Below are 25,600 nucleotides of genomic sequence, written 5' to 3' on the forward strand. Positions count from 1 at the left end.
ATACAGATGAGTGGGAAGACAGCCATGGGGAGTGGTGAAGGGTAAAGTGTGGAATTGATGCTACTAATGTTGGGAATGGTCTTATTATTTCATTAACAAACACTGCATAAATGTTAGAAATAAGCACATGAAACTTTGGCATGGTGTATAAGAGGCATTGCCAGAAACAGGAGGATCTGAGCATCATACAGACAGCAGGAGGGTGATAGGGGTTTAAAGAGTAGATATATTGAAGATAAAGGAGTTAATAGTGAACTGGGAGATGATCATAAACAACTGAGATGGGCACGCGTGTCCTGACGTCACTGGATGGCCTTTACAAGGCAGTGGCACTGCAGCAAAAGCAGTTTAGGGCTCGTTAATCCTCCTTTTCCAGTTGAGAGATGAAAGCATCAGTGTGGCTGTGCTGGACCCTGATGGGACCTCGTGTACAGTATCACTTGGTCTCGCTCAGGAAAGGTGAGCTGAAAATGCATTAGCTTGAACAGTGACTGGAAGGATGAAAATGAAATCTGATGCATGAGAAGAGGCTAATAGAAGTGGTATAGCCTTGTGGGGGTTTAAGCCAGCAGCCAAACCCCACACAGCTGCTCACTCACTCCCCCACCAGTGGGATGGGAGAGAGAATCAGAAGGGTGAAAGCTACAAAACTCCTGAGTCAAGATAAAGGCAGTTTATTAGAGAAAGCAAAAACCATGCACACAAGCAAAGCAGAAATGAATTCACTGCTTCCCATTGGCAGGCAGGTGTTCATCCATCTCCAGGAGGGCAGGACTTGAACATGGGTGATAGTTGCTCAGGAAGGCAGATGTGATAATGAATGATCCCTCCTTTCCTCCTCCTCTTTCAGCTTTTATGTCTGAGCCGACCTCGTATGGTATGGAATATTCCTCTGGTCAGTTTGGGTCAGCTGGCCTAGTTGTGTCCCCTCCCAGGATCTTGCCCACCCCCAGCCTAATGGTGGGACTGGAATGTTGAGGGACAGCACTGATGCTCTGTCAGTAGCCAAAACACTGGTGTGTTACCAACACATTTCTAACTACCTGTACAAAGCACAGCACTGTGAGCTCCCTCTCAGCTGGACACAGTACGAGCCTAAAATTAAGTATTAAATGGGAATTTGGTTTAAATCCAAAAATGATGCTGGGAGTACTAATCTGAAGGTCAGTGAGTGTCACCTGCCAATGAATAAATAAAAATGGAAGATTGTTTCTGAGTGTTCTGGAACAGCTTTCCACTAGGGAAAGTGAGGGTGGAAAAGTGGTGACTGATCTGTTAACCAAGAGATGTGTGTTGTTTCTGGTGCTAGCAGAGGACTGCATTTGATAATCCCAGGAAACCACACCTGGATTCTTACATAAGTAATGAGAAGCCTCAAGGGTTTATTTCACATGTGAAGATTTTGCTGCAAGTTGTTACTGCTCCAGACCACAGAACACCTGAGTACTGAGGCCACAGGAGTTCTGAGTACTTGAGTTGGTACCTTGAACACTTCTCAGTGGATTTGTAATGGAATTTCTTCGATTGAAACAACTGCAAGCAGCTATTGTGCTTCTACTTCACAGTGTGTGATATATGACTGGCGTTTGAGCTCAGGAATTCAGTACAGCAGCAGTAACTATTTGGTTTTTTGTGTAAAGGAAGCAGTAGGATATAGTTTGATTCTAATACAGTTTTCCAGAGAGCTGCAGCATGGAGGAGAGTGGTAGAAACTCCATGTTACAGGTGTTTTCTCAAATAAACATGGTTAGGGGATGTGCTTCAGTGTCTGTTTTGAAACCAAGGCTCTTCCCTGCAAGGAAGATTTTGGTTCTTGCTTTCCCACCAGTGCCTGCTTGGCCTGTGAAATTCCCAGGCAGTTGACAGTATAGGAAAATGCAGCTGATTTTAAAGTGCTGTTCAGTAATCAGGGCTAGGAAATACAGCATATATTGAATGAGCATGGGAAGAAGACAGTCAGAATTCATGGACTCCTGGTAGCAAGGTTTTGATTTGTTCTTGGGGTTTTTTCCAGTTTTTAGATTGCTTAAAAAAGTTACTGGTTTAAATGTGCTGTGTTCATTGGTCAAATAGCCTGTAAGTGTGTTGAACTGTCAATTTGATATAGCTGATGGCTAAGTTGTGCTTTCTCTCTTTTTCAGTGCTCACACCTCCTCCACCATTGCCACCACCAATACAGGGATATGCCTTTAAACCTCCTCCTCGACCAGATTTTGGCACTTCTGGGAGAACAATCAAACTGCAGGCCAACTTCTTTGAAATGGACATTCCTAAAATAGATATCTACCATTATGAATTGGATATAAAGCCGGAAAAATGCCCTAGAAGAGTTAACAGGTAATATTGTGCTTTGCTTTTCCTCAGTTTATTTACAATCTTGTTTTCTGTTGAAAATACTGGAGCCATGTGCCTTCATTGATAGCTGGGAGGATGTGTCTGGTTTTAATTGCTGGTTGTAATGATCACTTCCAACTCTGCATTATCCATCAATGGACTTTTTTTTTTCTCCAAGTCTTTATTTTGATGGAATTTGTCAGCATCTTAAGATGCTGCTGATGGAAACCACCGGTGACAGATGGATAAACTGTATTAGCTCTGGTAGAGCTGGGTCAGCATAAGCCAATTGGATAAATATGATTTCCTGTCTAAGGGAAAGCTATGTTCCTGAAACAGATAGCAGGGTGAAAACATGGATCAGTTGGCCAAGGAAACAAGCAGTTAGGTCTTGCATTTGGCATATGTTCCCTGTTAGTCAGAGTGTGCAGCTTCATTGACTTGAAAAAGAAACGGTGTTGCCAGAAGTGAAACTTGAGAACAAGGCTTGGCACTAACTGGAAACCACAAGTGTCATCATCATAACTACCTACATCTTGACTTGTAGAGGATCAGAGTGGCATGTTTATATATTCAAGAGCAAAACCTTTCCTTGTTAAAATGGTCACATGGGTGGAATATGCAGGCATGAAAATGAACAGTGTGGAGTCAAAAAAAGCCACCCGAAAGCTAAAGTTTTCTTAATGTGAATTAATAAACCTGAGGGCATTCTCCTTGTTTTACTGAGGAGCTGGTAATGATGGTGTTTTCATAAAGCAGCATCACTACACTTTGCTGTCCTGTTGGTTTTTTTTCTGTGGTGATGTATTATAAATCTAATTTTTCAGCTAGTTTTAGAACTGAGTTTTAATTTTAAAAGCACACATTGTTAGAAGTGTATTCAGCTGAACTCTCTTCTTGCCCAAGGGCAACTGCTAAATTCACAGAGATGCTCTTACTGCACTGGAGCTGGGGACAACACCTTGAGCAGTCACTTTTTCCATAGTGGGAGCTGTGAGAGCTTTGCTTTCCTTTCCTGATATCCCTGCCACCAGCTCCAGCCTTGACAACTGCTGTTGGCTGATGCATATTGTGTCTGTAGCTCCTCCAGGAGCTGAGCACTGCACAGCTCATGAGTGTTGTGATCACCTCCCTTATGGTCCAGTGTGTGAGTGCTTGTCAATGGCAGAGAGTGTAACTACTGAAACAGTTTTTCTCACTGATAAGAGATTATATTCAGTAGAAAGTTCTTTCTCCACTGCCAGCTTCTGACCTGCTCTGCTTTGTCAGGTTACTCACTGCTCAGTTGTGGCAGCAGGAGCAGGTAGAGATCTGCACAGATTAAATGCCTTTTGCAGTAAGCAAAGCTGTCGTAAACGTGTTCAGCAGTGGTGTGGTGCACGTTTCTCAGTGCAGTGTGCTGAGAATACAAATTGGATTCATTTACTGAAGTGTGTTTTATTTCATTTGAGTGCTTCCTGCTGTATGTGTTCCCCTGTAGATGTACCTGCACTCACCTCCACCTGTGGTGTTGTGAGCTGTGACCTTTTGGTCCTACATGTATACCTCTATTTCTCTGTGTGTGCTTATATATATTGTATAGGATTATGCAGGATGTATGTGTAATCCAATTCTAAATGATGGGGTTTTTTCCAGCTGGCTTACACATTTCTAGTATTTTTGGTTATATAATTCAGATGTATATTTATAGTAAGTAGTTTTTATCATTACTTTTTGCATTGTAACCTCTAGAAAGGTTAGAGGGAGATTATACTTTTTACTCTACTCCCTCATCTGTCCCAGCTTCATTCTTCAGTTTTACTCTAGGACTTAATCCAGCTTGGACTATGGCCCTGCAGCCCCAGTGCAGGGATGTGTACAGTGTACGTGCAAATTCCACGTGGAGGAATGAGCTGGAGCAGGACTGGAAAGCACATGGCTGAGACAACGTGCTGCTGTGCCAAATTAATACAGTCTGGCTACAATTCTTCATGTGTGACAGAAAGGCCAGCTCTGTTTGGATAGCTGGATAGGTGGAGTGGGCAGTGTGAGTTTGGTTCTGCACTGTGGCTGCTCTTGGTTTAATTCTCCAGGATTTGTACCAAGTTGCAGATGAACTCTGCCTGCAGTCGCTGGCTCAGGGTTCTTGCTTGCATGGGCTTGGTAGAACAGTAGTCCCAAAGGACTGAAGGTAATGAATTAGTAAATAACTCTTCTTTTAACTTCACATGGAGAAAATAACTTAGTTTTCATTAAGATATCTCCACCCACAACTGAGAATCTCCATTGCTAAATGTGGATGTGGTTTGAAGCTTGAAAACATTAAGTGGAAGTGTTTTTTGTTTATTTTTAATACAAAGTAGTTCACAATCGGAAGAACTTGCTCAGAAACAGAGTGGGGTTTCCATTGCTCAGTCTTTTGAAAAGTACCTGCTTCTTCCCACCCCCCAAATTATGTACTTGTTCAGTCAGACACTGCAGAGTTGAGGCAGATAGTGCTGGGTCAAGGTTTATTCATCCTTTCAGGAGGTCAGATGAGTTTCTTTCAGTGGTAACATTTGAAGATAAGCCTTAGGGCACAGCAAAGAAATTGTCAATTAAAACAGTCTTAATTCTTTTCTTGGCTGAGTTGAGAGTTTAATCTCAGTTTTTGCAGCACTATAATATTTGTGTGCTGGGCTAATTATGTTGCCAAGTCAAGGTGTAGGGGAGAGTCACCTGCAGCATCTCTGAGCTGGTTGCCAGCAGTGCTGAAGGAACAGTGGTTTCCTTTCTGTGTCACTTTCACTTCTTGATGCCTTTTTGCTCCAGGCTGAGCGTTAGGATTGCAGACTGCTGATGGATTTGGGATATTGCAGCCTGTGATACAGATTGCCTGAAGGATGTCTCTCTGGGACACTGGGACCAAAGGCTTTTGGCATCAAAGGGTGTTATTATTCCAACTGACCTCTCATCAGCTGCTGAACTGCTTTGCATGACCAGTGTGTAAACACTGTGGTTTGACTGGAACTGTGTGAGTGGTTTCCCCATTCATACAAATGTGCAACCTAATTTCAGCTGTGCTTAAATGCACATTTTTAAGATGCACAGGTCCCAGTGAAAGGGCATATCCACTTTTGTTGCATGGTTCCCAGTTTTGTTGCATACATGAAAACAATTCATTTAAAAGTTATCTTAGTGCAATGCAAAAGTTTTGTGTATTGTTGTCATCATGGAATGATAGAATCATAAAATTTAAGGGCTGGAATGGACCTTACAGATCATCTAGTCCCAACCCCCTGCCCTGGGCAGGGACACCTCCTCACTAGATCAGGTTGCTCAAGGCTCATCCAGCCTGGCCTTGAACATCACCAGGGTTGGAGCAGCCACCACATCCCTGGGCAACCTGTTCCAGTGTCTCACCACCCTCACAGTTAAAATTTTTTTTCCTAATATCCAGCCTAGACTTCTCCTCACTCAATTTGAACCCATTAACCCTTGTCCTGTTATTACAGTTCCTAACACAGAGTCCCTCTCTGGCTCCTTGTAGCCCTTCAGATATTGAAAAGTTGCTCTGAGGTCTCCACACAGTCTTCTCTTCTCCAGACTGAACAGCCCCAACTTCCTCAGCCTGTCCTCACAGGGGAGAGAACTGTCATCCTTACACAGAGGCTCTAAGCCCTGGATTATGTTGTTTTTGGAAGCTGCTCAGGCTGCTGAGCTTTTGGTGCGTGGTCCAGAAGCTGCGCAGGCTGCTGAGCTTTTGGTGCGTGGTCCTCTGCAGGAAGAGCTGTAGGACAAGGGCAACAGAAGCCCCAGGAGATACCAAGCACCCCTTGTTTTGAGCTTGAGAGAGCACAAGCTTCCTCTTCATCACTTTCACTAGATCACAGAAAAGAGGAAGGAAAGTTTAAATCTGAAAAAAACCTAAAAATAGCAACTTGAAGAAAACGGTTTAGTCTGTGAAAAGGTTGCTTTAATTCAGATGGGTAAAATCTTGCCAAGAGTGGACAACTCTTTCATTTACCTAATGCCTCTGTGGATAAATATTAATGTTAGTATTTGTCTGCTAACTTAACATTCAGAGTTGAAAAGTGGAATTAACATAATCTTTTTGCGTTTTCAGAGAAATTGTGGAGCATATGGTTCAGCACTTTAAAACCCAGATTTTTGGGGATCGCAAGCCAGTGTTTGATGGAAGAAAAAACCTTTATACAGCCATGCCACTTCCCATCGGGAGAGATAAAGTAAGTTTTAAATAGAAAAGTTTCTAACTGGAGTTTTTTAATGTGGTATTTGCAGAGCCTTTCTAATAACTGGTAGAACCTGATTTTTCTGTTTCTGGAATTGATGTTTCCTTGCTGTTTCCACTTTGCCCAGGAAGTGGTTTGCCAGGACACAAGTGTGAGCTTGCTGTTGAAGTTGTCACTCCCTGTTCTGTAACACTTTTTTCCTCCCTCTCTCCCAACTGATGAGGTTTCTGCTGCTTTGGTGAGATAGACCAACTTGCCCCAGACAGTGAACAAGCTCCAGACTGGCACTAGGGAGAAAGTGAGGGCAAGACTGAGTTTGGTTGAGGGGAATGGGAACACCCCTCTGGGCAGCAGCAAGCTGCTGGATCACCTCACTAATCTCTAAGCGCACGATAAGCTTATTCTCGTTATCCCTAGCTGGAAGAAGCTCCTCCATCTCTCTGTTGCCTGTATAGAACCTCTTCCCTAATCCTTTACGACATGAGAGCCAAATGAATTTAAACTGCACAGGTTAAGACCTGCTAGCTTAGCCCTGGGGCAGTTGGGAAGGAAGTTGTGCTTTCCAGCTCTGTGTGGGGCGGTGACCTCTTTGGGCACTCTGGTTGTAGCTGTGGAGTGTAACTGCCTCTGTGCCCATTGACTGGTGAAGTAGAAGGGAATCTGTTGGAACATGCTGACACACAAGTCCTATAAAATAATTTAGTCTAGGCATCTGTTATCTAATGTCAGATTGGATTTTTAGTGTCCTTTTTTTCATCTAGATGAACACTTGAGGGAGGACACACTTAGCTCTTGTTGGTAGTGCAGTAGTTCCCTTCTGCTGTGGGTATAAGGTGAGGCCTGCATAGTTACAGGGGAGGACTGTCCTATCCCATAGAAATTGATTGCAACTAAAGCAGGCAAAAACAAAATGTAAGGGGGAAAGGGGAATACAGAGAAATGTGGAAACTGGGAGTAGAGCTCAGGTCTTCTGAAATTCAGCAGCTATAAAGTAGTTCATGCTGCCCTTTGCTGTCTCATACTATGCTTGTGCAGTGCTTGACAGTTCTACTTGAACCAGACTCTTAATCTCATATGTGCAATTTTCATTTCTCCCTAATCTGTTCAAGTGAATGTCATGCAGTAAAGGTCAGTTTCTACTCCAGTCTTAATTATTTTTCATTAACTGATAAGGTAATGTCTGGGAAAATGATAAAGGAATCATTGAAAGATCAATGACATTTTCCCCTCTGCTTTCACATACAATACTCCAGTTCCTACAGATTTGACACATGAGATTGTAAGGTATTTGCTAAAGGGAGAATAATACTTGATGAGTGTCTCCTAGGGGTTTTAATAACTCCTCTGGATGCACACAGAGTTTTCTTATAACTGTAATCATTTACAAGTTGTAGACAATTGACAATATTCTTTATGTCAAGTCTGTAATAATTTACAAGTTGTGGACAATTGACAATATTCTTTATGTCAAGTATGAAGTTCTGCATTTAATAAGTGAAAAATGGTTTATCTATAGAGGATAAACAGGGATCAAATTAATCCTCAGATTTAGTGAGACTTTGAGATGCAAGTTGACCCTACTTGCTCTGACAAGATAACCACTTTGGGTGGGACAGAATTAACAAAATCTGCAAAGTCGTCTTTTTCCCAGGTGTAGGTTGCAACGTTCATTTCCACGGACACAAAGGAATTGGGGCATTAAGAGCATTCCCTGCTGGCACACTGTCACCAGGTTTCATTTTTACCATGTCTAATTCAGTACACATGGGCTTTAAAATCCAAAGCATCAAGAATGAAGTGCTGTTCAGTCAACAGGCACAGACACAGAAGGAACATCTCATCCAGGAGGTCATCTCTCTCATCCAGTTCTCTAGTCTCACCAGAGTGATGATCATTTGCAATAGGTGGTCACTGAGGAGAGTAATTATAGTGGAAGTTGAGTGGATAGTTCAGGTGGTTTCATCTCTGGCTCACATTTAGGCTTATTTTCAACAAACTCCTATTTTTTCCATGCTTCCCATGAGATCTAGGACTTTGTCAGTTGTTCTGTTCTACATATATTAACGTTACCCTGGAGGAAAGAGCTAATAGAGAGAAATCTTGAACCATTTTGAATCAGACATGGGGAAATTTAGCTTAATGAAGGAAATTTTTACATGGTGCTGTTTTGGTTTAAGCATGATTTAAACCAGTACAGAGCTTGCAGGTATTGGGACTTTGCTCCAGCGTAATTAGATCAGGTTTCTTTGGTGGTTTCTTTGGCTGTTCTGTACATAACAAATAAGTTTACTGCACATTTGATCTATTTTTTATGGAGAGAGTGATCAGGCATTGGAATGGGCTGCCCAGGGAGGTGGTGGATTCCCCATCCCTGGTGGTTTTCAAGCTGAGACTGGATGTGGCACTTAGTGCCATGGTCTAGTGACCACAGCAGGGTTGGACTTGATGCTCTTGGAGGTCTCTTCCAACCCTCCAAGTTAATTAATGCACTCTGTCCTCATCTCTTATTGGTAGTGGTTGTTCTGGGCTTGTTATTTTTGTGTCCTTGCTGACTTTTCTGCTTGGCCTTCATGGTTATCAAACCTGTTTATATTCCTTCCTTATCATACCTTATATTCAGTCTTGAATTCCTTCATTTCTTTACACCTTTCAGAACAAATATGGAATATGTAAATATTAACACTGTTTTCTTAGTTTTTACTTGTACACATTCAGAAGAAAGAAGTGTATAGGACATTATCAAGGTAGGAAGATGTTAAGTCCTTTCTTTCCTCGAGTCACCAGTAACTGAAACTTTGTACTCATTTCCTGCATTGCTTATGTATTTCCCTAAAATCTCCTTCTACAATTAGAAGCTAGAATTTAATGTGAACTGTACTCGAAAGTGTTCTCACCTAAAAAGACTGGAGAATAACGGATATATTATACATCTTTATTGGTCTTTATTTAGAAAAACAGTAATTATGAGTGAACCAAGCAGTAGTTTGATACAGAAATCCTACAGCTATTGCCTTTTCCTGAAGAGAAGTGTTACTCCTGTCTATGATCATAACCTTCTTCCTCTTGGCTTTGTCTGTTTGAAGTACTGCTGATAACTGTACATGAGAGAAGCAGAGTTCTTTCCTATGTCCATAGCTTGAGGTTTCCAGACAAGTCCATGGGAGATAAGAACCCAAGTACTTGGCTGGAAACTGTGCATCTGTTTTCCTCTGAATCCCTGAGAAAGAAAAACTCTGGATTAATAGGGAAAAGGTACAGTGTGTGCTCAAAACATGATAAAATAATCATGTCATGTTGCATATATTTTATGGAGAAGGAGTGTTAAGAGTTCCCCAGAAACACGTGGCCAGGTTTAATTTTTATTAAACAGTGATGTACTGATTTGCATGAGTGATTTGCCACACCATGACCTATTCTTTTAACAACAGCTTTCACATATTTCTACAAACTTACTGATATTTCATATCCTGTTAGTAACATCCCTTTTGTTTAGTTCCTTGAGCTGCAAAATTGTCAGCTGTGTTGCAGCTTAGTAGCAGGCCTGGGAGGTAGTATTCAGCAGACAGAGCTCTGCTGAACTCAGTTGGTGTTTGCAGTTGAGCACCTGGAGTAGAAATTGTTCAATCTTGGGTCTTTTATTTCCTCTAGGGACACAGGTACTGCCACACAGGTTGTCTTCATCTGTTCTTCATCTTCTTCCATTTTATCATGGTGAAGGAGTTTTGTAAACTGAAACCAGGACGGGAGAAAAAAGTAAAATTAAATCTTTTTTAGATTAATTTACCAAAGTTGTTAATAATCAGATTAGTTGTATATTAATGGTATTGGGAGTTAGAATGGTTTGGGTTGGACAGGGCCTTAAAGGTCATCTAGTTCCAACCCCCCTGCCATAGGCAGGGACACCTTCTTCTAGACCAGGTTGGTCAAACAGAAATTAAGAAATTTGATTTGGAGGAGGAGAGAAGTTTGAAGGAAAATGAAGACCAGGTGTGACAGACATCTTCCATCTGCTGGAAATGAGATGCACGTTGAGGATTTTTGGCTGGTGTGGTGGATAAAAAGACCTCATGGAAAGCTTCCAACCTGTGTCAGCTGAAATGTTTGCACAGCTTTCAGCAGAGTTAACCTTCTGGGCCAGACTCACACCAGTGACCCTGTGATTAGACTCCAGTTCCCACTGCTCTCCCACAGCCTGTGCTCAAGTCTCCTGGGGAATGTTGTTTGTGCTAGAGGAGAGATGCAGATGTAATATTAATTTTACTGCCTTCTATAGACATTCAGCTCCTTTTTGGAGAACACGGGAAGGCTTGTAATTTGTTTTATCTTGCCTTCCTAGTTTGGACTGAAGAAGTGAACTGTTGCAGGAGACCAGATGCTGACAGACGTGTGTTTGCTGTTACCCATGTGTTATTTTTGCTAGCCCACTAATTGCAGCATGTCTGTTAAGTGGATGTCTTTTATGTTTAAATTGCAAGTCCCTAGGACAGGAAAATACAACATTTTTGTTTGTATCCAGCACAAAGGATACTCTGATCTTATTATTTCTTGTAGTCACTCCCAGAACAGCTAATCATTTCAGACAAGCCTTAATTCTAGTCAGCTTAAGAACTTTGGTGCTCAGGCTTTCTTTGTTTTAAGAAACAGGAGAAACAAATAATTGCAAGGAATTGGTTAAAGTAATTTACCATAATGTATTTTGCAAGTGTTTTTTAGACAAAAAAATCAAAGTAGGGCATACCATGGCACAGGAGTGCCCCTGTTTTACTGCCTGATAGCATCACTGGTACTTGGGGCTCATCATTTATTCTTTCTTTGGTATTTAGAAAATAAGAGGGTTTTGTCTGGTGGGTTTTGTGGGGTTTTTGTTTCGTTGGGGGGAAGGGGATTGGTGTTTGCTTTTTCCTCATTGAAAGCTCCTTGTGAATTTTATTTTCTCTGGTTTGAACTGTGTCTACAGCAATAGCACATGAAGCACTCTGGTGCTCTAGAGAGCAAATAGCAGAAATTCATGAGTCTTGGCAGGTAGTGACAGCCCATGTTTTATTTTAGGCATGCAGGAGCTGACACGAGCAGTGATGCATTGGTACGTGTTAGGTATCTGAAATCAGGTTATCGGATCTTCGCAGAGACCTCACAGTTGCCACAAGCACTTCCAAACAGTAGTGTTGCCTCACAGAGGGAGAGAGATGCCAGCTGGGAATGATGCCAGCTTGCTGAAATACACCTTTGGGAAGATCTAGCCATTCCTAATGTATGTTGTTGCTTCATCATTGCTTTTTGTCTCCTCCCATGCCCTGTAGCGCTGTTCAGAGGAATCCATCATCCCTTCCATTTTCCCCCTTTCAATGGAAAGAATCATCTTGGTTTGTTGTTTGGCATTGTTGCAGGTGGAGCTGGAGGTCACGCTGCCAGGAGAAGGAAAGGACAGAATATTTAAGGTGGCTATAAAGTGGATGTCCTGTGTGAGTTTGCAGGCTTTACATGATGCTCTGTCTGGTCGGCTGCCAAGTGTCCCGTTTGAAACCATCCAGGCACTGGATGTAGTGATGAGGCACTTGCCTTCCATGAGGTGAGGGGAAGACCTTGACATGGTTTAGGAGGTTCCATTATTATTTGAATCTCTTCAGTGGCTGTTTGGATAGGATGTGCTTTCCTAGCTCAACGAAAGGAGTGGCTGGGTAGCCGAGGGCAGGGTCAGGCAAGAGGTGATACGGTGCTTTTCTGCTCAGCTGGTGGAATTTGTAGCCTCCAGCCTGGACACAAGTCCCTTCCCCCAGTGATCTTCAGACTGGCTCCATGTTAGTGTGCTCTCAGGTCAGGGCTGCCCTCCCATCTCCCTCATTTCTCTGTAGCCTTGGAGAAGGAAGCTCTCCCTGAGTGGGAAGTACTTGGAGGTTGGTAGATGTGGAAGGGTTTAATTTGTTACCCTGTTCCTCTGTGTCCTTGAGCAGATGTTTATTGCCAGTTCTGTATGAAGGATACAGTGCTAGGGGGACATTAGTGTCACCCCATATGGCTATTTTTATAGAAAAGGGAAACTTGAAAATTATTTGGGTTGGTTTTCTTTCCAAGCAAGTGGGATCTACAGCATTTGCAGTCACAGCCAGGAGATACTGGGTTCAGTCCTGCTGCCATGAAACAAGTCACTTAAGCCCACTATGTAAATTATATTCATTTGGGAAGTAAAGAACATAGCTTAGTAGGGCTGAACTTGGCCATTTTGAAGGGCTGAATGGGGAAATTTAGTTAAGTTTATGTGAATATGTTTAAATAGCCTTGGAATATGTTGACTTTATCCTCATATTAAGGATTAAAAAGAAAAAAGTAAAATTACTTCTAGTCATATTTTACAGCACAGAAACCAGCCCAGACTGTCAGATACCTCTGTTCAAAGGAACATGGATATGATTAGTTTGCTATTAGGTGTGCAGTACTTAATTACCAAGATGTATCAGAAATATATGTTAGATCTCTTGTTTACCCATACAAGATGTCTATGTATTTTCCAGGAAACTATGCACAGCTGAGGGGAGAGATCATTGCCTTGGTGTTTCAATAGCAGAGGTGTTTATTTTCTTACTGAAGCACAGCTGAATTTTTTAATAGAATGCAAATCAAAATTTGTTAATGCTTTTTGTTTGAATTAGAAGCTATGTTAAGGAGTGTACTGAAAATAAATTGAAACAAACTTCAGTAGCCAGTTCCTTCCTTTGAGAGGTGTAACCTGAGTCCTGACAGGAGTCTCAGATTATTGGTCATTTGAACCTCTGACATTTCTGTGCTTTTGTGATCAAGAATATGCATTAATTATGGATTGATTGCACTTTCTGCTTTAGTTTTCTGATGTGAATTCCTTTGCTTTGTTGCAGATATACTCCTGTGGGGAGATCTTTTTTCACAGCATCAGAAGGGTGCTCAAATCCTTTGGGTGGTGGCAGAGAAGTTTGGTTTGGCTTCCACCAATCAGTCAGACCTTCCTTATGGAAAATGATGTTAAATATTGATGGTAGGTCCCGTAAAGTGTTTACTTGTTCTTTTGTTATCAGTGGAAAGGCAAAAATTTAGTTCCATGTGTTGGATTTTGTAAAAAATTTCTTCTGTATTGCTGTTTTTGTCTGCAGTGTCTGCAACTGCATTTTACAAAGCACAGCCAGTTATCGAGTTTGTATGTGAAGTTTTGGACTTCAAAAGTATTGAAGAACAACAGAAACCTCTGACAGATTCCCAAAGGGTAAAGTTTACCAAAGAAATCAAAGGTAATGATTAAATTGTATAAAACTGCTTTATTCTGTCTGGTGTGTCATCACTACAAATGCAGAACGTTTTCTATAGTGGTTGCCTTACGAGGAGACAAAAATTTCATATTTTTCACTTTTGAAACTTATCAGTAGTGCCAGTACCAGTTTCATGACAAAGATACTCCAGTTCCTGGCCTGATTTCTAAAGACTAGGATTTCATGGGTGTTTAATTATCTAATCTTAAATTTTTCCAGTCACTGATGTCAGGATTGTCATATTTCAACTCCTCTCAAGAGTACAATTCCCATTACCTATGTCAGGATTTTCATATTCCAGTTTTTCCTAATAATTTAGCTATGTGTTTTTGCATACTTGGGTATGCTTCACACATACACTCTCTTGGAATTAAATTGCAGTTATTCTAGTGTGTAGTGACTGAATCAAAGAGTACAGGAGGAAGAAATATTACTGTTTTGTTTTTTCTTCACTGAAGGTTTCTTCTGGAAAATGGAGGTTCTTCCTTCCTGATATTCTTGGTAGAAAGAAAGCAAGCTAAAAAAGAAAAACAAACTCCATAAATCTATTCTACACCTTCCTTTCTTGTTTCCACAAAATGTCCACAAAATACTCTTTGCCCAATTAAAAGTTAGCAAGAAAAGTATAAATAAATCCTGAGTTTATACTAGTTGTGAATATTTTGAAGAAATAATCAGGCACCAAATTGCTTCACCACAGCCTCATTCCCATGGGCTCCTAGAGGCTGTTTGAGTATTCCACCCACTCACCCCCCCAGTTCATTAGTTCAGGCTCAGCTGCAGTGGTTGGAGGTCTCTCAGACACTGTGTGTTTAGACAGAAAGGATAAACAAGGCTTTTTGTTTCAAAGAGGTTGGGTGCCCTTTTTGTCCTTTCCCCATCCTGGACTTCCTTAGAGGTACAGAACTGGAATTTGCAGAATGCTTTCAGTGTCATCTGTGAACTTTTGGGGCTTGGGACTTCATCTTGTCTCTAAAACTCCGTGTTGAACTTTGGCTGGAGTTTAGGGCGGTTCAATGTTAAGACTATAAATTGCTTTTTGAGTCCTGTCTGGAATACTCTTTGGTGCTAAATAGTGAATGCTTTTACTGCAGAGTGTAAGGGGAATTGTGTAGCAGTTGAGGGGCTAACACCTAAATGGTGATAATTGTTTTCCAATTTTCAGGTCTGAAGGTGGAGATAACACACTGTGGACAAATGAAAAGGAAGTACAGAGTGTGCAATGTCACCAGACGACCAGCAAGTCACCAAACGTAAAGGATTTTGCTGCTTTTTAAAGCATGTTTGAGCTAAAGCTAGAAAAATATCTTGTCTGCCTTACTGACATAGGAATAGTTGTCTTGAAAAATGATACTTTCTTTGGTCAATACCCTTAAAATATCCTTCAGAGTATTTTCCCAATTTTGCTCTGTTTTTATATTTCCCATTTTTGTTCTATTTTTATGCAATGAATGTTAATGGCATTTGAACCAATCACTTAGTTTTAAATCTGGGGTGGGTTTTTTTGGTTGGGTGAGGGTTTTTTTTCTTCCATTTATGAATTTCTTCAGCAAGAACAGTGTGTCCTGTTTGTAGCCTAATGTTTCAAACAACTGTTGAGCAGAAAAGTAATGTCAGTTGAATCAGCTTCTAATCTTACTTATTGCCAATCTATTTTTCCTCTGGAAAAAAAAACCCTGTATCTTTTTAATCACTAACCAGAGATTTGAAGATAACTTGAATATGGAGGTATTGATTCCCATTTTTAAGGCAGTACTACAAGGAACAAAACTGACAGCAGCTTTTTATGAGAAGATAACTGATCAGTATCTAAATCTGGTGTTTAATTGTTTGGGCTTTGTTTCATGCTCTTTCAGTAAAGTTTAACCCGTGCCAAGAAGTGTATTGAGGAACTGTGGGAAAGTGTTCTGCATGAAGTAATGGCTTCTTTTCATATTTGCTTCCCGCTAGATTCCCAAAAAAAAAATGGACAAACAATGCACTGTAGCTCAGTATTTTAAGGACAGGCATAAATTAGTTTTACGCTACCCTCACCTTCCATGTTTACAAGTTGGACAGGAGCAGAAACACACATACCTTCCTCTGGAGGCAAGTGAACTCAAAGATAATCCTGTGTTCTGGGAGTGGGGCAGGGATTCAGAGGGAAAATGGGCTCAGATGATGACAAACTGTTTTTTGAGTAAGTAGCTCAGTATTTTAAGGACAGGCATAAATTAGTTTTACGCTACCCTCACCTTCCATGTTTACAAGTTGGACAGGAGCAGAAACACACATACCTTCCTCTGGAGGCAAGTGAACTCAAAGATAATCCTGTGTTCTGGGAGTGGGGCAGGGATTCAGAGGGAAAATGGGCTCAGATGATGACAAACTGTTTTTTGAGTAACCCCCTCTAGGACTTCTATAGTGTAACACCAAACCAAAACCCAATTGCATCATGTTTTTTAATTTCCTTTCTGTGGGGATGTTTTAGGTGTGCAACATAGTGGCAGGACAAAGATGCATAAAGAAACTCACTGACAATCAAACTTCCACTATGATTCGAGCGACTGCCAGATCAGCACCTGATCGTCAAGAGGAGATTAGCAAGTTGGTGAGTGTTGTGTCCAACATGAGTCAGCTGTAGTGATGGGCTTCACTCTGCTCACTGTTAGCAGGTGCTGAGCACTGCACACAGGGGATGATCAGCTTGGCTGTGAACGTTTTTGTGATTGCAGATGCGGAGTGCGAGTTTCAACACCGACCCTTACGTTCGTGAGTTTGGAATCATGGTCAAAGATGAAATGACAGATGTGACTGGCAGAGTCCTCCAGCCTCCTTCCATCCTCTATGGAGGCAGGGTATGTCCAGTGGGTCCTGTGCAGCAGTACCAGCTGTGATAACATCCGTACTGTCGTCGTTTGAAACTGATGGTGTTGGGTGCAATGAGATAAAGTCATCACAGTTGTGATGTTTAGAAATCACATTTAGGTTCTGAAAGTCCTTCAATGTATTGGCTGTTCTGCATCTCCCTCAATCGTTTCCTCATTTCTCAAAGTATAGCTAGGTTAAAAATGTGTTTATGTGAACTCAGAGAAGGGTGTTTGGGCACTGGAACAGCTCCCCAGGGCAGTGGTCATGGCCTCAAGCCTGACAGAGCTCAAGGAGCATTTCATAGCCTCATAGAATCAACCAGGTTGGAAGAGACCTCAAAGATCATCGAGTCCAACCCTACCGTGGTTACTAGACCATGGCACTAAGCTGGTCTATGGCACTATGTTGGCACATTTGGACAGTGCTCTCAGACACAGGGTGTGATTCTTGGGGCTGTGCTGTGCAGGGCCAGGAGTGTTGGACTTGATGATCCTTGTGGGTCCCTTCCAACTCGGGATATTCTACAATTCACTCTTTGCCAGTAATTAGTGATGTGTAAAATATCCACAGTACAAAGGTCCTTCTTGGAAAGTTTACTGAGCAGTTGTAAAGTCACTGTAGAAATGTTTATTCCTGTTTAAGGTTCCATACCAAGGATGAATTCGACTTACTCTCCATATGTAATTTCTATCTGCTGCTGGTTTATACCACCAAAGGAAATGATCAACCATAAAAATTAACAATATGAGCTTTATTTTTCAAAGTGTCTTGCTCAGTGACAGAATGGTTGTTAGAAGATGGGATGGGTGTTTGTACAGGGGAGAGAACAACCTGAGAGTATAAATCCTGTTAGTTGGAGACAACTCGATTCATGCTAAACAAAACTTACTTTTGCTTCAAATTTTCTGTATTTTGTTTGTATCTTTTTCCCTTCCACTTGCAGAATAAGGCAATTGCTACACCAGTTCAAGGAGTGTGGGACATGAGGAATAAACAATTTCACACTGGAATTGAAATAAAGGTTTGGGCAATTGCCTGCTTTGCTCCCCAGCGCCAATGCACTGAAGTTCATCTTAAGTAAGTGTCTCATAAGATGGAGATTTTATTACTTTTTATGTATGAAAATGTAATTTCAGTTACTTGTTTAGAATATCCATTGTTCAGTTGTTGAACATACAGCAATACATCTTTGACAGTGCTTTTGATGTTCTGTCTTTGTGTTTTGAAAGATGCCAGTATGGTTTCAATGGCAGTATCAGGAAATCCTTATCCAAAGCCATTTGTACTCTGTGGCAAGTTTCTGACCAGTGAGGCCTTAGGACAGACTAAGGTGACTGAAATGATGTAATGACAAGTGTTTATCACTAAGTGTTTGTCAAGAATGAAAGCTAACTTAAGTTCTCTTAAGATCTTTTCCTAATTATGTGGAATAGATTTCTTCATGCAGCACTTACTTAAAAGGAAAATTGTCTAAAACTCTCTCCTGTTTGCAGTTCCTGGGGTGTGCAGGTCTGTATTTGCCAGATGAGCAGGACTAGTTGTTTCATTGACTTCGAGCCTTTAAGTAAATCTTTGAAATTCTGTTTCATTATCTTTGGATGGAACATGATTGTTGAAAGACTTGTTAAAAGTAACATCTGCCATTCTTGGATCAGGGGCTCTGCAGGCCTGTGTGGATGTTTGATTCATCCCTTCACATGCAGCTGCTTTCCCTTCATGCATGGACAAGTGCAGCCTCAGAGCTGCCCCAGCAGGTGACTCACCTGCTCCTTGTGAGGTGAACACAAACCAGGGATTGCTCATACAAATGGTATTGCCATAACAGTGTTCCTTCAGATGATTTGCCAAACAGCTTGGGAATTTTTCCCTAACAAGTGATGAGCAAACAGTGGGAATCTTACTTTTTATTGCCCATTGTGTGAGGCAGGAACTTGTTCTCTCCAGGCACATAGCAAGAGCTAAGCTGCCAGAGAATTTTTCCTTGCACACTGTTGTTTCTAGTGGAAATGCTGAGCAGAGAACTTACTCAGTTTTGAGACCTAGAAAAAAGTCTTCAACATCATGAGCCAAAATAACATTACTTGATGGCTTAGATGGAGTTTGTCCTTACTGCAAAAGGACATTCCTCCTTGCTAGGAATATGGATGCATCTTGTTGCCTCTTGTTACATCTTGTTGAGCAAGTTGGAACTTGAATACTGTAGGCTAGATTAAACACTTTCTAATTCCCTAAAAGTCTTCAAAATTATCTTGCTTTTTACCTCTCAGGAACAGAGAGAGAACCTTAAATGCCATACTTCCAGATGGACTTCCGAAGCCTCAAAACCTGAGCTGCTTTAGACTTGAAAGTGAGAGTCAGAGAAGGGTTTGGGTTGGAAAGGACCTTAGAGATGATCAAGTTCCAACCCCCCTGCCATGGGCAGGGACACCTTCCACTAGACCAGGTTGCTCAGGGTCTCCTCCAGCCTGGCCTTGAGCACTTCCAGGAATGGGGAGATGTTCTGTCACTGACTCTGCTATAGTGGCAAGTGCCTGTTTTTCCAGGGGAAGTACTTAATGTGGCCATTTTCTGCAAAGAGCCTCAGGCTGCAGGGCTGAAGCTCACACACTGTTATGATTCATGCAAGTTAACAATGGTTTTGGAAGAAACTAAATCTTCACACCCTATCAGTGGGTGGCACCCTGGCACCCTTTGCTGAAGATGAGTAACTTTTTAGACACCTGCAGGGGCACCCAATCCAACATAATAAAAAGGGGCTTTTGTCAGTGAGCTGGCAAGACTCACTGATGGAAGCCTCTGAAAAAATTAGGTTGTCTCCATTTCTGACCAGTTTCATCAGAGGGTTACATATATCTGCACCATCCTTGGAGAGGGTTTGTCTTCACCTCCAGGATACACCTTTTTTCTGGTATCTAGCAGGGTTTTCTTGTGCATTATTACTGACATTAGATCAATTTGCTGAGACAATTTCTGATAACTTCTGTTGGTTATTTTCCTCATGAATTAAAAAGGGAGGAACTCTAGTCCTTTGTGTAGTGGTACCACATGGAATTGTGGCAGAACAGGCTATCCAAAATACTATCAGTGCAGGTTTTTTGCCAAAAATAGTTTATCCTGTATCTCCCCTAGAAAGGTCTAATCAGATGGAATTTGCACTGGAAGTTTTTATGATGGTGTTATTTATACAGTATATCTCCTGTCTTCAGTGATTACTTGGGCACAATTAAAAATGCACTTGGGGTAAACTCCCAGATTTTTGAACAGCACAACTCTGTGAGTTTAACAAGATTGTTCCACTAAAGAACAAAAGTCAAGATGGGGTTTGCTCCCTGGTAATCTGATGTCTTTATTTACATCCTTCAGGTCCTTTACAGAACAGCTGAGAAAGATTTCCAGAGATGCTGGGATGCCAATCCAGGGGCAGCCGTGCTTCTGTAAATATGCACAGGGAGCTGACAGTGTGGAGCCCATGTTCAGACACCTCAAGAACACCTACACTGGGCTGCAGCTTGTCGTGGTGATTCTGCCAGGAAAAACACCAGTCTATGGTCAGTAAGTGCAAATCATGAGCGTGTGCCATTCAGTCATCATTCTGTGTATTTTGTGTCAAGGATCCAAATGAGAGAGGGTTAGTGCTGGTTTAACTACATCAATTCCACTTAGGAAATGAGCTATAAATTAATTTCATTCTTCTTCTCGTGCTGCTTAATGTTTTCTATTAAGACCTAATTATTTTCATTATTTTTTCTACACTTTTAATTGGCTTTTCCACATTCTTCCTGCTGGTTTGTTGCATTTGAGATACAAGTTGAGTGTGAAAGCTAAACCAGGGCTTTGAGACTGATGAAATTGATAGCAGTAGATAAAATATACTTAATGTAACTTGTGTGCTGAAAATGGCAAATGCTTGAAGAAGTAATGACCTCAAGAGCCCTGTAGCTTTTAGAACATCTTTGCTTACTCACACCATCACCCTTTGGCAAAAAATGTTGAGTGAAGGAGAAGATTTCTGCCTGATGATTGTTTTTCATATTCTTTCATGGTTTTTAACTCTTGGATTGCAGGGACACAGATGCATGGAAGGTGAAAGCTCAGCAAACCAAACTGGTTTTTGGAAACACTTTGACAATTAGTGCATTTTACATAGCACATACACATAAGTTTTAATATGTTTTAGATAAACCATGCATTTGGTTTTAACTGGCTCTTCCTATAGGCAAGATTGCTTGTTTCCCTGTCCTGTCTTCCTCCTTTTTTCACTCACCTTGCCTAGTTGGAGCAACATGCACTTTTTTCTCCCAGAGCTACATGGTCTCTCTCTTCTCTGTTGGCTCAGATCTGCCAGTCAGCTGCAAATTTGTTTTATCCCATCCCTCACCAATTTAATATAGCAGAAAATAATTTCCTAACTTTCTTTTCCCAAGATTCTCGTACAAGATGAAAACAGACATTAAACAAGGAAATAGTACCTTTTTTTCCCCCTTGAATTCAGCCTTGCAAAGGAAGTGGCTTGTCTCTAATTTGTTCAGTAGAAGTGCAGTGCAAAATGACATTTTCATTTTTCCTGCCTGGCAGTAAAAGGGAACTCTTCCCTCTACTTAACCACAGAGAGGATGTGGTACTGCTCTCATCTGCTTTCCTTGTCATTATCTTTAATTATAGTTCTTTCTGCCCCCTCTAATTATCTCTCCTTATTTTCTCCTTGCTCTCTTCAGCTCTGCACTTCCTATACCCACAGTCTTGTCTTTTCTCCTCTTCCCACCCTGCTCTTTCTCTCTCTTGTTAGGAGAGTAGGGGTTGCATCTTCTTTGAGTCTGTCTTGGAGCTTAAATTTCTTCCTTGAGCGTAAGAATATGAATTGTTGTTAACAATAGGATTTGGTTTAACCTTTTGACCAGTACAGAACTTAATGGGTTTCTTGGAGGCTTTATAGGCCCATCCTCTGCTGAACTGGCCACTGGTGAGACACTGGCACAGGTTGCCCAGGGATGTGGTGGCTGCCCCAGCCCTGGTGGTGTTCAAGGCCAGGCTGGATGAGCCTTGAGCAACCTGATCTAGTGAGGAGGTGTCCCTGCCCAGGGCAGGGGGTTGGGACTAGATGATCTGTAAGGTCCATTCCAGCCCTTAAATTCTATGATTCTGTCTGTGCAAGTGATGAACTTGCAGTGATGAGCTGAATATTGCAGTTAGGTTTGTGTTGCTAGCCCAGTGTTCATAATGAAACAAGTGCTCATCATCCTAATGTCATCTTCATTACCCATGTCATTAGCCAGAAGTGATGAGAAAACACTCTAATAGTAAAATAGCAATTGATTTCCAAAATCTTAAGTTAAAATCAGCCAAGAAGTGCCTTCAGTTGTATTGTGGGCCAGGTTTCTGTGCTGTGGTGGAATTAGGGGTATCGGAGCCTGCGGTTGGGTTTGGGGCTTAGATTTCTTTGTGTGGCTTTAAGCAACTGCTCAGCTGAAGGATGTAGTTAATTGTCACTGAATTCACATCTCCTACATCTTTGAGCTGCAATTTGCAAATATTTCCCTGTTTTTCTTTGTCGTGCAGCGGAGGTGAAGCGCGTCGGGGACACTGTGCTGGGAATGGCTACACAGTGTGTTCAGATGAAAAACGTCCAAAGAACAACCCCACAGACTCTGTCTAACCTCTGCTTAAAAATAAATGTCAAATTAGGAGGCGTAAATAACATTTTACTGCCACAGGGAAGGTAAGTGATCTTTCCAAGAGGAAGAGTATTGTATTGTAAGAGAAGTGCATCACTCTGCTTTTCTCTGCAGTCATGGCACTGCCATTTGAGTGAGTCTCCAGACAAACCATCTTTTGGCTTCTAATAAACAGTCCTACAAAAGTTAGGTTATGAACACTGGAGAGGAATACTTGTTTCTGTGGAAATTTGTAATAGAACTGTTATTATTGCAGTCTGACCATTTGAGTACACAACTTTGATTTCAGTGAAAAATCTGCAATATTCTCTTTGCCTTCAGTTTTCACAAACAGACCATCTAGAATAGTAGTGCCTTATCCTTTAGAATTTAATTCTGGCCAGAATTCTTCATTAGGTTGTATGCCTTAATTTACACAGACATATAAGGAACCAAAAGCTGGGAACAGAAAACTCAGTTGGTTTCCAGGTCCAGTTTAACTTGCAATTTCTCACTAGTACATTGATAAGTTCTAATTATTCAGTGAAGTTGCTTTGATAGCATTGAATTCAAATGAGATGTGTCACTGAAGTCCTGTGTGTAGCTGAGTGGGAGTGAAACAAATCCTGGTTGTAAAAAAGGAAGGACACTGCTGTTAATATCTTAAAGCAAGTGTTCTTTAATTGAAACTTTTCATCATTTTTATGGAAAAATCAGTGACAAGAAATTTAATGGAAGAATGAACAAAACCCAGCTTGTTTTGAGTTACCTGTGCAGGATAGAGAAGCCTAATGTAAAGATACATAAAGTTACTTTAATCCAAATGAACAAGTGTGTTTCTACATCAGTATAAAGAGGGAATTTTTACAGTCATTGCATGTCCAAGTTGCAGTGAGAGGTCAGGGAATAACCTACATCATTCTTTGGAGCCTGGCTCAGAGGAATCAACATCATTTTGCATTGATGAGCAAATTTTCACTGCAGAGTATTCAGGCTGGTCAGGAGGCAACGGCTGAAAAATAATCCAACAAGTACTTAGTACGGGGAAGAAAAGGAACACATTATCAGAAGGAATATGTACCTCATGTATCTTGTTAAATTCTGTTTATTGAACTCGGTAGACTCAGCCTGGGTGATGTGTTTGTTGGAGACTCCTGTGAAAACAACTGAAATCATCATATCAGAGTGTGCATTTCAAAAAGGCACAGTGGTGGGTTTGGTTTTGGTGAAAATGTAGTTAAGTAAAGGGGGAAAATTGGCACAACTACACATACTACCTTGGCATTCTGGAAAAGTGCAGGTTTTGGGTATTTAAAGCAGAACTCATTGTTATTTTCTGTTGCTTGAGGGAATGGGAATATAACAGGGATTGTCAGTTACATTGGTGTGATTACCCTCACATTTCTTTTAGAGAAGGTCTGCAAAGAGCATAGTCTGTTTCCATAACCATTTAGTCTTTCCCCTACACACTCACATGCAGATGAAAAAGTACTGGTGGCCTAAGACTTCCTATTTAAGATTGTTTTATTAGAGAATAAATTTGAGGCTTAAAACTTATATTGTAGTGCTTTAGTGTTCTACACCTAATGTTTAAGATTGTTTTATTAGAGAATAAAGTTGAGGCTTAAAACTTACACTGTAGTGCTTTAGTGTTCTACACCTAATGCACTGGATTGATATCTTAACTTAAAGGTTTGTTTAAAACTTTTTTTTAAAAGAAATCTACTTCTAAAATAGTAACTTTGATAGCTACAATTTCTGTACTTACTTACCAATACTGGTAATACTTGGAGTGGGGCAGTAATTAAAAAAATCTAAAATAATAACTTTGATAGCTACAATATCTGTACTTACTTACCAATATTGGTAATACTTGGAGTGGGGCAGTAATTGAAACCAGCAGTGAGGAGAAAGACTTGGGAGTGACAGTGGATGAGAAGCTCAGCATGAGCTGCAGTGTGAGCTCAGCCCAGAGAGCCAATGGAATCCTGTGCTGCATCCAAAGCAGTGTGGGCAGCAGGGCAAAAGAGGTGATTCTTCCCCTCTGCTCTCGTGAGACCCACCTGGAATACTGTGTGCAGTTCTGGTGTCCTCAACACAAGAAGGAGATGGAACTGTTGGAGCAAGTCCAGAGGAGGCCACAGAGTTGGTAAGAGGACTGGAGCATCTCCCCTGTGAGCACAGGCTGAGGGAGTTGGGGCTGTTCAGCCTGGAGAAGAGAAGACTGTGGAGACCTCAGAGCAACTTTTCAATATCTGAAGGGGCTACAAGGAGCCAGAGAGGGACTCTTGGTGAGGAACTGCAGTGACAGGACAAGGGGGAATGGTGCAGTTCTCCAAGTGAAAAAAAATAAATTTTAAAGCTAATTTTTAATTGAGAGTAAGAATCAGTTCTGCTTTACAAACCTGCCTAAGTGTGAGAACCTTGATCAGGATTTCTCATTACTGCCACAGGACAAGTGTCCAACTCTGATCCAGTGCCAGTTGTTGATGGATTCACTGCAGGAGTACAGAGTGCTATTTGTTGGAAGTGTAGTGTGCTTTATTAAGCTTAAATGTTGCTGCTTTTACAAATTTCCTTTCTCTTTCAGACCCCCAGTATTCCAGCAGCCTGTCATATTCCTTGGTGCAGATGTAACTCATCCTCCAGCTGGAGATGGGAAAAAGCCTTCCATCGCTGCAGTGAGTGAATTGTGTCCAGATCTTTAACCCCAGCTCCCTCCTGCTGCTCAGCTCTAGTGCACTTTATTGCCTTCAATTCTTTTGTGGCCCATTGCTTCTGATTGCCTAATTATAGTATTGTAAATTATTTTTCTGCAGGAATCTAATGAAACTGCAGAGAGCTTGATCAGAAGCTAATGACTAAAATGTATGTGTTAGCTTGTAAAATGCCTGAGCTGCTGATACACAGAGGAGCTCTTCTGGGAGCTGATATTTGTCAGCAGCCTGGAATGAGCTGGTGCATGTTGAAATCTGCATCTTCAGCAGTTAGGAGTGTTAAGAGTTTATTCATTGCTGATAAGGAACTGGGCTGGCTCAGCTATGGGTTTTGGGGAGTCAAGCTTCCAGAAACCCCAAAATATACAGTAATCATCAGAAATTAATCAGAAAGCCAAAGGAATCCTGGGCTGCATCCAGAGGAGTGTGGGCAGCAGGTCAAAAGATGTGATTGTCCCCCTCTACTCTGCTCTCGTGAGACCCACCTGGAATACTGTGTGCAGTTCTGGTGTTCTCAGTGTAAGAAGGACATGGAGCTGTTGGAGCAAGTCCAGAGGAGGCCA

General features: G+C 41.4%; 1 protein-coding gene across 1 annotated transcript in view; it reads left to right on the forward strand.

Moving 5' to 3' along the window:
- Window positions 1-2,141: 2,141 nt before the first annotated feature.
- AGO2 (argonaute RISC catalytic component 2) overlaps window positions 2,142-25,600 on the forward strand; it is a gene marked incomplete at both ends in the record, with an annotated part of 25,878 nt that continues 2,419 nt past the window's right edge. Inside the window, 13 exons of the mRNA XM_009082813.1 lie at window positions 2,142-2,337; window positions 6,419-6,539; window positions 11,933-12,114; window positions 13,415-13,551; window positions 13,667-13,801; window positions 14,985-15,074; window positions 15,771-15,907; window positions 16,290-16,409; window positions 16,534-16,656; window positions 17,613-17,746; window positions 20,033-20,217; window positions 22,226-22,385; window positions 24,911-25,001. Of these exons, the coding sequence (XP_009081061.1) occupies window positions 2,142-2,337; window positions 6,419-6,539; window positions 11,933-12,114; window positions 13,415-13,551; window positions 13,667-13,801; window positions 14,985-15,074; window positions 15,771-15,907; window positions 16,290-16,409; window positions 16,534-16,656; window positions 17,613-17,746; window positions 20,033-20,217; window positions 22,226-22,385; window positions 24,911-25,001 (1,811 nt within the window). The remainder of the gene's footprint in view (window positions 2,338-6,418; window positions 6,540-11,932; window positions 12,115-13,414; window positions 13,552-13,666; window positions 13,802-14,984; window positions 15,075-15,770; window positions 15,908-16,289; window positions 16,410-16,533; window positions 16,657-17,612; window positions 17,747-20,032; window positions 20,218-22,225; window positions 22,386-24,910; window positions 25,002-25,600) is intronic.

This window comes from Acanthisitta chloris, unplaced genomic scaffold (assembly GCF_000695815.1).
Source record: "Acanthisitta chloris isolate BGI_N310 unplaced genomic scaffold, ASM69581v1 scaffold619, whole genome shotgun sequence".
NCBI classification, from domain to species: Eukaryota; Metazoa; Chordata; class Aves; order Passeriformes; family Acanthisittidae; genus Acanthisitta; species Acanthisitta chloris.